General features: G+C 39.9%; 1 protein-coding gene across 1 annotated transcript in view; it reads right to left on the bottom strand.

The window, feature by feature from the left end:
• LOC140932308 (collagen alpha-3(VI) chain-like) overlaps positions 1-15,556 on the bottom strand; it is a 24,891-nt gene extending 9,335 nt beyond the window's left edge. The window contains exons 1-11 of the mRNA XM_073381929.1: positions 15,457-15,556; positions 15,175-15,375; positions 14,131-14,304; positions 13,131-13,703; positions 11,580-12,158; positions 9,579-10,157; positions 7,989-8,561; positions 6,610-7,185; positions 5,747-6,118; positions 5,103-5,303; positions 440-1,006 (exon numbers count right to left, since the gene is read on the bottom strand). Of these exons, the coding sequence (XP_073238030.1) occupies positions 440-1,006; positions 5,103-5,303; positions 5,747-6,118; positions 6,610-7,185; positions 7,989-8,561; positions 9,579-10,157; positions 11,580-12,158; positions 13,131-13,703; positions 14,131-14,304; positions 15,175-15,375; positions 15,457-15,556 (4,495 nt within the window). The remainder of the gene's footprint in view (positions 1-439; positions 1,007-5,102; positions 5,304-5,746; positions 6,119-6,609; positions 7,186-7,988; positions 8,562-9,578; positions 10,158-11,579; positions 12,159-13,130; positions 13,704-14,130; positions 14,305-15,174; positions 15,376-15,456) is intronic.

The raw sequence follows: 15,556 nt of genomic DNA, 5'->3' as shown, positions 1-15,556 counted from the left end.
CTTTCGTACGATAGGATAAAACAGAATGAAATGGGGTTCATTTCATTTTCTTTCTGCTGGCTGAATGGTGTGGATGAAAGGAGGTGTAATGTAGCCTGAAATCAATCGTTTTTGGATTACAACTAGCCTGAGAAAACAGTGGAAATTCCGCGACTCAATCAATGATTTCCTTTCGAAATGACCTCTCCCTACTAATAAACCGTCACTATGTAGATATGGGTGGTGGCTCCAAAAGGATGAAGCGAATTTCTCTCGCGGCACAACTAATCAGAAGTACAACTTAGTTCTGAATAGTGGCACGTCATCAGTATGGAATTTCTGCAGTCTTTGCTCAGACGTTATTTCCTGGGGAAACTAGTGATGGCATCGCAAAATGTCGGCTGTTATCTCAGGCTTGTTGTAATCCCAATGAAGAACGATTTCTCGAGGAGAACCAAACCTGTATCTATAGCTACATGTCTCGCTAGTGGCAGCACTTGGGTAGGCAAGTCTCTATAGGATGTCACTGGGAACCAGTCTGACCCGTCAGAACTGTGTAACGGCAAAGACACTGTTGGTGCATTGATTGTCACTGCATACAACCGGGCTCCCTGATCATAAAGCTGTTCAAACACCCCGTCTATAATTCCCGCGGGCACTCCTGCCGGTTGCCCTCCTGTGGTTAGAAGAATAACCACTTTAGGAATCGCTGGTCGGGAGTCGTTAAAGACACTAAGAGCAGCTTTGATAGCGCGGTCCATCCGTCGTTGGCCACCTACTTTTGAAGCGTTGTTTACTTTACTAATAAATGCTTGTAATGTCGTTGTGTCACCAAGTTTTGAGACCACAGTCGATGTTGAGCCATACGAGATGACAGCGCCCCTGGAGCCGAAAGGATTTAGGTCAAGGTAACGGCCCAACTTCTTCACAAAACTCTTTTGTCCGTTGAAATTTTCAGGCGTGACTGGATCAGATGAGTCGACAAGGTAAATAACATCAACCGCGAAGCCAAAAGGAGCGAGGATTGCTGGGGAAAGAAAAAATGTGAACAATTAACGTGGGCTTTTTATAACGGTTTGTCGGTCCCTGCGAGAGGTTGTAACTTTCGTCGTATTTCCTTTGATAAATAAGATATAATAAGAAAAGTCCATTGCGTTTTTGTCAGTCGCTCTTGTATTTCTCTCTTTTTTAATGGGTATATTTCTTTTTTGTAATTTATTAATTTTTTAATTTTTGTTTGAAGTTTTCATTTTACAGAGTACACTTAAAAGGAAAAACAAACAAACAAACAAAAAACAAAGCTAGTACAGCTGTCAACATCTAAGTTGATAGAAAGTACTTATCTTTATATTTATGTACAATATTTAAGGTGGCTGAAGACAGTTTTGGCAGTTTGTGAGTATTTGTCATTTGCCAAATCATGGCAAGAGAAAGGGTGCAGCTCACAAGCTGAAACTTGGCAAGTGAAAAATATATTGATGAAAGATTTTGACTGAGAGGTAAAATGTGACGTTTTCGTAGTTTCCATGGCAACATGAACGACTGACTACAACCTTGAAGTTTCACTTTTGCTCAGTTTACATAAAATTCGCTCATTAGATGTTCCTATAAACTTACACACAGCTTACTATAATTAATCATTACCATCTGAAATTTATTTGACCAAATTTTAACAGACCGGTTTTTAAATAATCAATAACATGATTGTACTGTAATTTTTAATTGTGTCGCAAAATTCGTTTGTTAAACTTCTATTTTAAAGTTCTTATTATTGAAAGTACGATAAAAGTAAAAATTCTGCCAAATATCACAAAATTTTAATGGGCAGATTTTGAGAAATTGTCTTCTGTGTTCCACTGCTTTTTTCGCCGCCATGTTTGTTTGTCTCATTTAAAACAGGCGCCGCCACGCGAGTTGCCGCAAAACTGTGTTCATCCACCTTAATTGTTAATGAGATCAGATTATATTGATTAAAGGGACTGGTTCACGATAATGCGTATGTGTGAGTTCTGACAGTAGCTGATTGTTTTTCAACCAATCAAAAGCGAGTTAGATGCACGCAAGTAAATTTACAAAATTCAAATTAATTGTTCGCGACGCGAGAGTATTTCCGGGCGTTTGGTTTGATTTTATTTATCCCCATAATTCAAGTTTATTCTTTGCTACTCCTCAGATATATGTTGCAGCCGATAAGAATAAGATTTACAGCCCTGTCCTGCTTTGAAACAAACATTTACCAACGTGTATTTTTACGAGGTCGTACCCACGCTAACAAAACAGTCACCGATCGGCAAACAAAATTTGTAAACAAACATCTTATTACTGTTCTCTCAGTTCGCCTTATATAAACGCAGAAATACCTACAAATAGCGCCTGACCAGTGACAAAAACACACAACGTATGAGTATAAAGATTATCCTTAACTGAGCATAAATTTCAATTGCTTATCAGCAAATGAACAAATTCATTCCCGTTGCATCGGGTCAGTGTTCCGCAAAACAAATGTTACCGAGTAGCATACATAAAGAAACTAGATTATAAACAGAATATTCAGGCAATAATTTAGTTTTAAAACATCAATTCTTAAACATATACGATCGTACAGCAAAGATACAAGGAACATTTCAAGTGTACCAGATCGGTGAAGATCGCGCGGCCTGTTGCGGTATAACTACAGGTCGGAGTCAAAAATCAAATCAAAGTTAAACGAACTCATGCCTTTAACCACTTTCCAAGTGTCGTGTATTCTTTTCGTATGGCACACACTAGCTCCTAGAACTATACCAGATCGATAGGCTAAGCTTCTCTATCTCCAGAGACTCTTGAAAACGTCCTGTTGCCGGACGGCCACGATGCTCTTCTGAACCTCCATGATTAAAACATTATTTTTTGCCTCTTCTTAAAACGTAACCAGTCAAACGACACAACCACACGTTAATCACCACTACCGAAGTATAACTAGACCAGCCAAAGCGACGGATCTCCGAATAAAACGAAGGATTTTCAATGATTGTACCGGTAACGGTGATTTCGAATTTAGTGTTGACCCGACAAATTTATTCTGAAGAGACAAACGGAGCGCATGCGCATTATCGTGAACCAGTCCCTTTAACTTTTCCCACTTACTAAGATGTTTATTTAATGTGCCTCTTTTCCCGGCAATATAAAGTTCAATGTTGTCAACACGCCTAATCCTAGCAATGAACCCTGAAGGGAGGGCATACCCTTTTAATGGGTATATTAAATCTGCACTCACACACAGCCATTAAGTAACGATGCTTTCTGTCAGTAGATTCCCCGCCCCTTAACCCTTAAATTCTTTAACGACCTCTGCCACATTTTGGGGCTAATTCGAAACTTTATATTTAGACATAGATCACTGCAGTTTGCGTTAATTTAACGGTATCTTTTGTTTAAGGACTTATTCTTAAGTCAAATATCTTACAATCTTTCACATAAGCATGAGCCCACATATAGCGAAATGTGCAATTGCGTTAAATTAAAGTTAAAGTCTTAGTTCCCGCGCAGTTTGCGCTTGTGTAATCTGTTTTCGAGCCTCCTTAATATTAAATTATAGCTAAGATGGACACCCCACTAATGAAGAAAAAAATGTGCACTTTCCTTCTAGACTGAGACCAGTCAGTTAGGTATCAGATGTTTCGTGAAACAGGCATAGAGGAATTACCACCCGAGTTACCCACCATAGTGCCAAACGAAAATTGTTATTGGTCAAGTAATTATCTTTGTAAAAAACCAAGGTGATTGCAATCAACACAGCATGACAAACCTTTTAAATTAACACTGTCAACAAATTGAATAATGAACGTTTCCATTGCCTGGACGGTACTCGATTTTATATTTCTTGTCTTATGAACCAAAAGTATAATACAATAAAACAAACACAGCATAAGATATTTTAGTGAAATGAATATGGAAATATGGAAACAAAACGCAGTATCTTACCTTGCAGAAATAAAACGTAACTCACAACATTTGACATCACGATTTATTCGCGGAGAGCCTTCAGAATAACAGTGAGAGCTGCTAAAAACTGCCACTTGCTTTTAGTACAAGCGGAACAGGCAGGCGTGTGGAGGTATTTTCGAGCAACGTTTAGAAAGGATTAGTTCGGAGACCTCAGACATTCCTAAGATGTCTCTAGTCACAAAGACTGCCATTGTCTACACACTTCCTTTATTTTTTCTTATTCACCCATTTACGTCGTTTATTAATTTGATAATAAATTTTATATAATAGCAAAAAAAAGTATCTTTCAAAAAAACGATTGGTTCAAATAATAATGCTTACTCGGGTCATTTCAACGCTACACTGTTCATGAAGTACGCCATTGAAGAAACTCTAGGCGGATTTACGTGTGGGAAATAGGCCAGATAGTTAACAAAGGTGCGACAAAGGTGTAACCTTTACTTGAATGTATACTTCATCGATCTGTATTTTTTTTTTCTCTAAGCAAGATGCAATGGCGATAAACAGTATTTTAGTGTAGTTCATTAGGCTTCTTAATGTACGTAGGCTTTTTGAAGTGGCTTCCAATCAATTTCTTACAGTTTGCAGCTTCATAAAAGTTTACAAAGTATATTGTTAAGTTGTTATTTAATAGATATAGGTCATCTTAAGAAAATAAAAATCTTTCTGATTTAGCGATAGTATTTTTTTTCTTATGTTTCAGCGACGTAATCTTTCCGCGGAGAACTTCCCCAAAATGATTCCATCATTTCCTCTTAATTTACGAGAGCGAGCCGTCAAAGGTCAGTATACATTTCCAAAGCCCAAAACGAAAATTATCATTGCTTTCTGTTTTCGAACTCACAGATACTGTACATTACAATCTTAATCCTGTCTATGTAGTATTACCACCACGAAACAACTAAAATAGAAAAAAATATATAAGCAAAGAAAATAGGCACAGCCAATCGATTCTTTTTCGCGAACTTCCATTAACCTCAGATAACAAGAAAATCGAAAGCTTGAGCATGATTAGGCTATCTGATTGTAATACCACAAACTATTTCAAAAACTTTTTAACAACTCAACTGTTTCACGGCCTTTCAACCCATTTTAATTTAAGTGCTAATACCACCACAAAGTAAACGCTCACATACCAGAATAAAATGGTATATGTCTTGCCACATCCGTCACTTTGGAATCCATATCAGCAAAACGTGCAAAAGTAAAAACATTGTCGGGACTTTCCACAGCAGAGTACAATTCTTGTATTCCAGGTTCTGAACCAATACGAAATATGAAAGTTGTGACTCCCTGTTGGCGAAGTGGCCTAACGGCATCTTTTAACGATGTGGAGCCTTGAAAAAGAAACCAGATATCATGTAAAACGGTGAAGCGATGCCTTAAATGGTTTTCATTAGCAGAGGAGAACACAAATGAGAAAGGTTGATAACTTATTATTATACCGAAAAAAGGTGAAAGGAATGAAGGTTTTTGTCGGGAATAGAGAAAAAAATCATTTCCTTGTGGAAGACAAGATACGACGAGAACACGCATGGTTCTCGCTCAGGTAACAAATCACAAATTCCTGATTCATATTCATAACGCTCGTTTGCCCAGCCAGCACCATAAGGGACGGACCATTAGAAAACTTATGGGGGTGGGGCTCCCCCCCACCCCATAACTGTTCTGATGGTCCGTCCCTAATAAAATTCCTTGTGTGTGGAGGTCAGTTGTTATAATTAATTATTAACAGAATAAATCAATGACTAATTCATACAAAATGCTTATCAAGTGTTACCTGAAACTTGTGCTTGTTTTCCCGCCACAAACAGCAGCATGATTTTTGGGACATTTTCTCGCTCATTTGTGAAGATGTCTCCCGTAGAGTTGAGTGCCTTGTCGTACCTCCGCCCACCACCGAGAAATGGCGCTTTTGTCAACATGGCGTCAAACCGAGCAAAGGTCTGAGAATTGTACAACCGAATGACGGTCAAAGGACGACTGCCGTAAACTACAAGCGCTGCTCTTGACTGATCAGGCTGAATATTGAGATACTGTCCAAGTGATCGCACGAATGATTTTTCTCTGCTGTATTCAGGATAAGGGACGCTTGAGGAACAGTCAATTACAAAGACGATATCCGCGTTAATCAGGGATGTTCCTGCTACGACTGGAAAAAAAAAGAAGAACAAGAAAAGACAAAGTTTGTCAAATTGTCACGGTAGATAAGCAACTTCGAAACTTTTAGGGGAAAGAAACTTTTTCAGGACCACTTTTTGGTAGTGAAAGCACATGACAGTATTACATGCATGGAAATCACATAGCCACGAGCATTTTAAACTACTTCCCATTATCCATGAATAACATGATACGACCAATTCCACCTAATCGGAAGCCATTTGTACTACGTCTTCCATACAGCCCTGAAAGTCGGGCACAGGAACCAAATAACGTAATATAAAATATTGAAAAGATACTAAACAATACACACACCAACACACACAAGCGGACGAACCAAGATACGCCCTATAAACGGGTTCCAACGCTGTTACGCCGCAGCGACCTTTAAATCAGCCCTTTTCCCAACTGGCAACTTGCCCTTTCATTCACACTAATCAGGCACAATGTAATAAAATCTAGAGAAGTGGAGGGTTTTTTTACCTGATGTGTTTGCTATGTGTCTGGCCACAGGAGCTATGTAACCATAGACAGCAGGGCCAGAAAAGAACCTGGAGAAGAAAATATCAGTCGGTTTGATAGTTACTTGTAGAAAATCGCTGGCGTCCTCTTGTCCAAAGGCGATCAGGTATAGCCAGGCACCCAGATGACGTAAAGGCAGAACAGCATCTTTGAGAGGTCTAACGTCTGACGCATTGCTTTGTTTCCCCGCCGTAATTAGCAAGACGACTTTTGGCTTCGATGATCTTGCATTTAACATCACCGCTGACGCGGTGTCTAAGGCTCTATCCACTCTGCGTTCCCCTCCAAACATACGTGCCTCTTTTAATAGTCTTGCGAACTCTAAATTGGAATTGTAGCCCCCGAAGCTAAACACTACAAAGGAATTAGCCCCGTAAGCCACAACAGCAGCACGTGATTGTCTATTAAATATACCAAGATGCATTGTGATGCGTTGAACAAAAGTTTTTTGTATATCGTAGTCTTCTAAACTGACTCCAGACGAAGTATCCAAAATGAATAACATGTCCAGCTCAAAGGAAGACGTTCCGTAAAGATCTGAAGAAAGCAAAAGGGCAAACAGTATTAAAATGGCTGCAGATTTCAGAGAAGCGAGACACGGCATGACCTGAAAACAAAGCCAAAACAAAAAAAGACAACAAAAACAACAACAAAATGACAAAAGAAAAGAAAAGAGAGCTTAGCTAAGTGATTGCGTATTTAACTGTTCATCGTGCGGTGCAAAAACGCGGTAAAAACAGAGTTTATCCGGAGGAAACCGTCATAGAAAAAGAAAGAGAGTCAACAACAAAATTACACATTGGCACACATATGATATCGACGCCAGGTGGGATTCGTGGGCATCTTGCTTTTATCATTTCTTTACCCTTTCTCGGTAAGAGAGACTAGTAGTTTGAAGAACTTCTTTAAACCTTATAAGATTATGAACAAAAGGAGGCATGGCTAAGAAGTTAGCGCGTCGGATCTGCGCGTGCAACCAAAATTTATCGGGTTTCAGTCGCGCTCTGATCATCAGCATTTTAAAGTTTGCTTTTCTTTTGCTCCCATTTAACTGAACATAGCCGTGTGCAACTAGAAAGCTCTTGCCACTTTTTGATACTTTGGACACCGCACCATTTTAAACAACACAACTTCATAGCCTTAGCCTTAGTCTTACTCATTATCTTTCATTATTATTGTCATTATCATTAACATTATTGTGTGTAAATTTCCCCTTTAGTATAGATAAATCAAGAATTGAATGAATTTAAGAATTGAAGTGCCTGAAAAAAGCCAGAGCACCAAGTCCACTACTATAAACAAAGCACGATAATTTGCATTTCCACCATTTATATACTTACAATTGTCATTCGTTATGTGACTAGCAAGAGGTCCAATACTGGCAGGCAGATCCCTGTAAGAAACAACCGAAAACGCATCACTCGGATCAACGACCATTGGACGTAGCCAGCCAACATACGGGTTCTCGTGGATAGACAACACATACAACCATACTCCGCGATTTAGTAATGGACGGGCAGCATTTTCTAAGCTCGCACTGTCGCCAATGTTATCTGGTCTCCACGGGGTGACAAAAATAACAATCCATGGATACGAGCCGCGTGCAGCAGAGAACAGAGTTCCCGCTACCCTCAAGCTGCTACTTATTGAAGCTTTTCCACCCATGTAAGGAGTACTTGAGACCTTTTCGTGGAATTCAGAGGTGGACTTGTACGAGTCAAAACTAAAGTCAATCAGTGGTGTTTCACCAAATGTTACCATTGCACCCCTGGATTTACCAGGAGAGATGTTAAGATACTCGGATATTATCCTAACAAATCGTTTTGCCCTAGTGAACTGAAAAGGTGTGACAACAGAAGTCGAATCGACAATGAAAACGATATCGGCGGCAAAGCTCGACCTCGCTGGTGCTCCTGTAAAGCAAAAAAAGAAAAAACAGATGGATTAAATCGGGCAATTAAACATTAATTGTTAGCTTAAGAGTGATTTTCTAGGCAAAAGCCAGGGAACAAGAAAGATATCCTTAATATACCATTGATAGAAGATAATACAAAACATAGTCAAGAAAAATGCTGCATTATGCGTTCAGCAGCCGTCACTTTCTCAAGTCCTGAAAATTATTTCCCTCAATCACTGTAAAATTGACCTCTATTAAGCAGTCACATCTGTTTAGTCGGTAGAGCGCTTGTCTGCAGAGCAGGAGGTCGCGGGTTCGATTCCCGGGGCCGGACAAATACTCAGGGACAAAAAATACCGGAGAAATGAAGGAACTGCCTTTGCCGTGCAAATGGCTAGACCTTCGCGTGGCTTGGATGACCACGTGAAATACCGTCCCGTGTCCAGCAGGAGACGTAAAAATAGTGTCCCTACTTAGTCCTTTCGTTCTTTTAAAATGCATTGCAATCAAATGAAGTGCATTTTTTTACGCTGTTGCGGTCACCCTTTCCTTAGTCTCAACGAGTTATTTCTTTTTCTTCATCTCTATTATATAGCCACTATGTCAAGATGTCGCATACAAGTGCAATAGATACACTATGCATGGCATTCAGTGGTCTTTTGCCTCATTCTTTTAGTACAACAAGCGAGGTAGAAATAACACATTTAAGCAAATCTGTCGGGTTATAAATGTTTTGCTTTGTTACCATCTTTATTTTCCTGACAAACACATAGGTTTGTCAAACCTGTATTAAACGGTCAGTTGGCCATTCCTCAAGGATGACCCCCAAATGCAGGTTTGGCTGTATGCACATTGCGCTTGCTATGATCCAGCATGGTATCCAACTCTGAGGATGCCAGTTCGTTAAGACTAAATGAGCGCACTAGCTTCAAAACTAACAACAGTCAAACCCAGGATAGTTCCTAATAGAAAAGATAAAGTTTATTATATTACTTTTCTGGGAAGCAACAAAAACAATAAAATTTCTACTCACTCCATGATGCAATCATACGTGCCGCGATGGAAGGCGCACGCGGAAGTAATTCTACAAATGATGACAAGGAGACCGCATCTTCAGGTCTTTGAACTGCTGCATAAAAGTCACTTATTTTATATCCACCCGTAAGGACAGCAACGACAAAAATTCTACCACCATATTTTCGAATTTCTTGTGAGGCGTCAGCAAGAGAGCGGGTATCAGATTCTAGTGTCTGTGTCCCGGTTGTCAACAGAACAACGTAACTGGGAACCGTTGGGCGAGATTTACTGCGCAACAGATCAGCTGCCGATTTAAATGCTTTATCGATGCGGCGATTTCCCTGTAGATGAGGAACCTTGTTAACGGCAGCATCGAATGCTTCACGGTCTTCATAGCCATCAAAGCTGATCTGCAGTTCGGGATTGTCACCAAAGGCAAAGAGTGCCGCGCGAGTTCGGTTGTTCTCCAGGTTAAGAAGGCGTGCCATTAGCTTAACAAAGTTCTTCTTTAAGATCAAGTTCTTCGCCAAAACGAAGCCCGATGAGTCCAGCAAAAATATCACGTCTGCACTGCAGTAAGCAGGTTCGTATTTATCTGCAGAAGAGATGAAAAACAACGTTATCAAGAAGGCCTGGTCATATGATTTCTGATAAATGTTAAATTAACGGACCCTGATTAAGCAATAGTAAGAGATTAGTATACATACAACAAATTCGTTGTTGTGCGTGTTTGTACGAGAGCTATCTACGGTTTGTTACGAACCTGTTCACTATCGATCATAGCTCAAAAAAGTGACCATAAGTGCTCACTTTAATATTACCTCTCATCGTAAAGGTGCAAAAACACTCGAATGAAATTAGGAAAAAAGGGAGAGGGAGAGAGAGGGAGAGATAGGGAAAAAATGCGATTTAAGTTAGTAAGGTTCACGAGTTTCAATTCAGTCCGCGGGTAACTCGAACCCTCATTCTCCACTCTTTGTTAAAATTTGTTAACTTTGCAAGTTGAACTTGAGGTATTCTGGAATGGAGTAACAGAAGCAATGATCGTGGCAGCGAAGGCTCCCATGTCGAGTGCTGATAGCAATAAGCTCAATGTGGTTGAGACCTTCAAATACCTAAGAGTGACGGTTAAGGAACAGCCGTCTTAACAGGGAACCTCACATATCACAGTTAATTGAAAGAGTTTCACCAAAAATAGCAGTCTTAAATAGACTTGCTGGCTTTCTAGACACAAAAATACTTCTGCGGATCTACAAACAAACAATCCTCCCAGTGATCGATTATGGATGCATCGTATGGCATGAATGTAATAAGTCCCTATCAGATAAACTCGAACGACTACAAAACAAAGCCATGAGAGTTACTCTCAGGGCCAACAGAACCACCTGCACACAATATATGAGGAACACTATAGGGCTGTTAACACTGTACATAGGAGAAGATTCCTCAGATTTGTTTTTACTTTTGAGATTGTAAACAACCAAAACTGCCCTAAGCAACTAGACAGTTTCCTAACCAGTACAGCTAAGTTCCAAAACAGAAATCTGCGGAGCCAAGGCAGTCTCGACGTACCATAGTATAAGACTTTTACAGGAGGAAAGACTTTCCAAATTGCTGGTGCAATTGATTGGAACTCACTCCCTGCAGAACTTAGGAAAACAACTAGTATAGGCTCTTTTAAATTCAATCTTTTTAAACAACTGAGAGACAGTGACATTAGTAACCATAAATGTACAATGTAACTAGTTGGATTTTTTTAGTGTTTTTTTATAGTTTTTAGTGGTTCTTAATATTTTAAGTTAGTTTTTAGTAGCTCTTAAATTAACGGTTTTTAGTAGTCTTACCTTAGCAGTTTTTAGCGTTTTTGAAATGTAATTTAGAATAATATTATTATAAATTTTATTTACTGGACATCTTGTTAAGACCAGCGTTGTATAATACTGATAGATATCTCCGGTATAAATAAAGCTTTTATTATTAACAAAATTCTGCTTCGGGATTTAATGATTTTACTCACATATATTGGTAGACAACCTCAAACTTCTAGCGATTCTTGATTGCCAAATTGCTAGGTCATTGAAGGACGAGACTTCAAAGATATCGCCTGGTGACCGAACCATGGGTTTGAACATTGAAGGTGTGAAATAAGATCCAATGCCAATCACGTATATATGAGCATCAAGGCTTTGCATCCGTGTCACCATGGTTGATATAGACTGTGCCCCAGACCCCAAGTAATAATTGCCAGCGGTTAACAAAATGACAATTCTCAACCCAACTCGTCCAGTTTCTTGAAACATTGTCGCCGCATGAGTTAACGCCTGGTCGATTCTTCTTCTTCCACCCGACTGAAAAGGGGCGTTCTGAATTTGCTGGTCAAAGTGGGCGTTGCTACTGTAATTAGAAAAACCGACCACGGTGTAAGATGTGGAGGAATAAATTACAAATGCAGCACGAGGGCCGAGAGGGGATACGATGAAGGAGCGAACCATTGCACGCACAAACCCTTTTTCCATGACAAACTCTTGCGAGGAGACGCCGGTGGAGGAATCAACGAGGAAAATGATATCAGCGTCAGGATGAATAGGCTGGGTCACTTGATATTTGAAAGAAAAGAAAACACACGATTGCTGCCAAATCTTCATTGAATATTTAACGTTGAATCTAATTATGATAATGATAATGATGACGACGACAACGCCGACGATGATGATTATGATGATGATAATGATGATGATGATGACAGTAAATGGTAAATGATCACCTACTCCTTCCCTAAGTAACAATAAATTTTTTCCCTAAGTGAGAAGTTAGTGTTAATACTTAAGGGAGGGTAGGGGACCATTTGTCCAGAAACCTCAATTTCGCGCAGCAGAATTTATTTTTTTATTTAGTTACAGTACCTTTCACAAATCGGTCATTTAACATTTGTTTTCTTGGTGCTTGGCCTTTGAATGGAGGCGAAGATGGAGGTGACATTGCTTTGAATTACAAACCCCTCAAACCGTGTCTGATTTCAAATGTAAATTATCAGCTTCACAGGCTTCCTAGCATAAGAATACTGCGACGTTCGCATAAAAAGCAGTTAGGTTTATTGATAAAAAAAAAATTACAGCCTCGGTTCAATTCAAAGTCCGCGACACCGAGAATACACTTGTAAAATGGGCTTTTTTTCTTTCATATTAAAAGAAATTAGAGCCTGACGATCACGTCGACGTATTGAATACTGTCAACAAAGAATAATAATAAAAAAATAAAAAGACGTTATAAATAAATAAGTAATAACTTCTCAGACCTATATGAGGAGAATGTGTTCAGAGAACTTCACATTAACCATTCTTGACATTGCTGTTTCTAGCTTGGTGGCTTCGCAAAGCATAGGCCAGACAAAAACTTTCTTGACAAACGGTTCATGCTCACCCCTTATTACATCAATTATACTTCTTCGATTTATTTAACCCTAAAGAACATTATGAATACAAACATAAATTCAAAAGCGCCCAAAAAAATTTTACTTTATATATATGCTGACTATGTCATTATCCCATCTGTAATTAAATTATCTTACCAGAGGCTTGACAAAGACTTGATGTATAATTTTTCACTCTAGATAGCAGGTAATCAAATTTCTGCACGTGTATCACATCTTCGTCACGTTCCACAGTAAGTCTCAATTCACGCACATTGATATTCTTCCCCACTCCAAAAGTAATCACGCGCACTCCTTGGCGCCTAAGCGGCGCAGACGCAGCTCGGAGATTGACAGTTCCATCAGGGTTGGTCTGTTGTCCATCAGTCAGTAGCATGGCGATCCAGGGCACATTTTTTCGCGCCCTCGGAAAGAGCTCCGATGCGGCCAGTCGTAGTGCCTTATCGATATACGTCAAACCTCTCTCATACGGCAATTTATCAACAGCTTTTGTGAACTCATCTATGGTAGCATGTTGGTCAAAATGTACTTTAACAGAAGCAGAGTTACTGTACAATATGATGCCTGCCCTACTTCCTGATGGCGAGACTTGGAAACCTCTCGCAACGTTCTTAACAAAGTCCTTTATTTTGCCATAGTTTCTTCTGCCGATGCTTCCGGATGAATCTATTATGAAAGCCACGTCTACGATGGTGTTGCAGGTTGTCCATGCTGCAAAGAGGGAAGGAGAAAGGTCAACTTAATAAGAGCTATGAAACAGGGGATGGGCGCGTGTTAAGCGGGCCGTGCCCGACCTTGTTTACTTTAGTCATGCTGATAGCAATTTTGAAAGGGTAGCCCTAAACTTGGATGGAACTTATTTCACAGCCGAATAACCAGACGGCAAAAAAATATGTCTCCATGTTTGCCGGGTGAACAATCATAAGAAACGATTATAGATCGAACACATGTACATTAAGCAAGAAAAGAAAATTTGCTACCCTACCATGCTAAACTCGCCGATTAGAAAGAGCAGAAAAGTATTTTTGAATGTTTTAAAGTTACACAGAGACTGCATAGTAAAAACTCCCTTTTAGTCTAGAGTAATCTTGTCTGAATTTAAAATCCAGCAATGGAGGAGTACTAAAACTCAACTTACGGGAAGTTGTTGGGGGCTGCGATGTGGGTACGATGACAGGCTGTGCACAGACCATTCTGCAACCGTCAGAGCAGCATTTTCTTGTGACGCCACATTCATCTGTATTTTCAGTGCACTCGTTTGGCTTGTTTGGGCAGGGCGAGGGCATAGGTAGTACTGGGCACACAGAATTGCCTAGTATTAAATAGAAAAAGAAACGAGATTAGAGGCACAGAGGCCGGTAATGCTGCTATCTGTTTGATATGGCCACTCTTTAAAACTTTTCATGGTTTAAGGTGGGTAAACACTGTTTTGGTAAGTTATCAATGGTTATACCTTTCATTGGGTACTGTGTGACCATCGCTGCAGGGATACAAGGTCAAATTTGTTTCGAAAAAAAGGGAAACAAGACATGTCATTTCATTCCCCTCTCTTTTCTGGTGAAAAACGGCCATCGCACCATCGAATACATATGCTCGTTCGAGAAGGATTCGAAGAATTCCAGTTTTGATTTAACCGCCGTGAGTATTTCAAATTGGTTCGAAGAGTAAAACCTCAAATGAACAGAGAGCAAGACCTCGGTTTCAAAATTCGACACCGAGACGCAAAATCACCCGAAAATTAGACTTTGAAAACTATCGCAAACGCTTCCGAGATTTCGAGATCGCGTCAAAATTTGCGAGACCACACGTTTTTCGAGGAACCATTCTATATCACTGGTTATGCTGTCGGTAGCCCATGGAATGAGACTTCTAAACAGTAGGGGGAGTCTAAGCCTAGGCGGCTTTAGAGCGACGCACGTCGAACCGGAAGTGAGACGTACCTTTACCCTTAACATGCCTTGACGCAAACAAATTTGTGTTGCTATTAAGCGTCTTTACTTACTCCCATAGAGACAATTTGGGCAAAACCACTGCCCAGGAACGATCCTATCAACATCGCCTCCTGGCTAGAATTTAGAAGTTATGTTAGAGTTAAATCACTGGGAATGAGGCAAGTTAGTATAAAGTCGGAAAGCCCTGAAAAGACTCGATGAAGTTTTTCAGTCCTGATACGCTCTCTTACCGCTGATTGCCTCTCTAATAGCCTTAGGGTTAAGGCACATCTTCTGGCATCCGATCAAACAGCACTGATTTCCAGACTCAGGGCAGTCTGCATCATACTTGCATTGGTCCGCAGCTGAATGTGGAGGACATTGCACAGAATGTTGTTTAGGAAATTCAGGACATTCATCTGCTTCAACGGATTCTGGTAAAACTAAAAGAGCTGCAAGGATAAAGAAAAAATGATTAAAAAAAATAATTCTGGGGAAATCCTCACTCCAAAGGAGTGACAGCACGCCCTTACCCGTACATAGGATATTAAGTAAATGAATTTTGCAGACATCAGGGCCACCTCCATTACAGACTTGTACCCTGCAGACTTGGGTCTGCAGGTCTACGGTCAT

The sequence above is a fragment of the Porites lutea genome, chromosome 3, assembly GCF_958299795.1.
Source record: "Porites lutea chromosome 3, jaPorLute2.1, whole genome shotgun sequence".
Classification (NCBI taxonomy): domain Eukaryota; kingdom Metazoa; phylum Cnidaria; class Anthozoa; order Scleractinia; family Poritidae; genus Porites; species Porites lutea.
The sequence above is the reverse complement of the archived record's forward strand: the minus strand, read 5'-3'. Positions and strand labels throughout refer to the sequence as shown.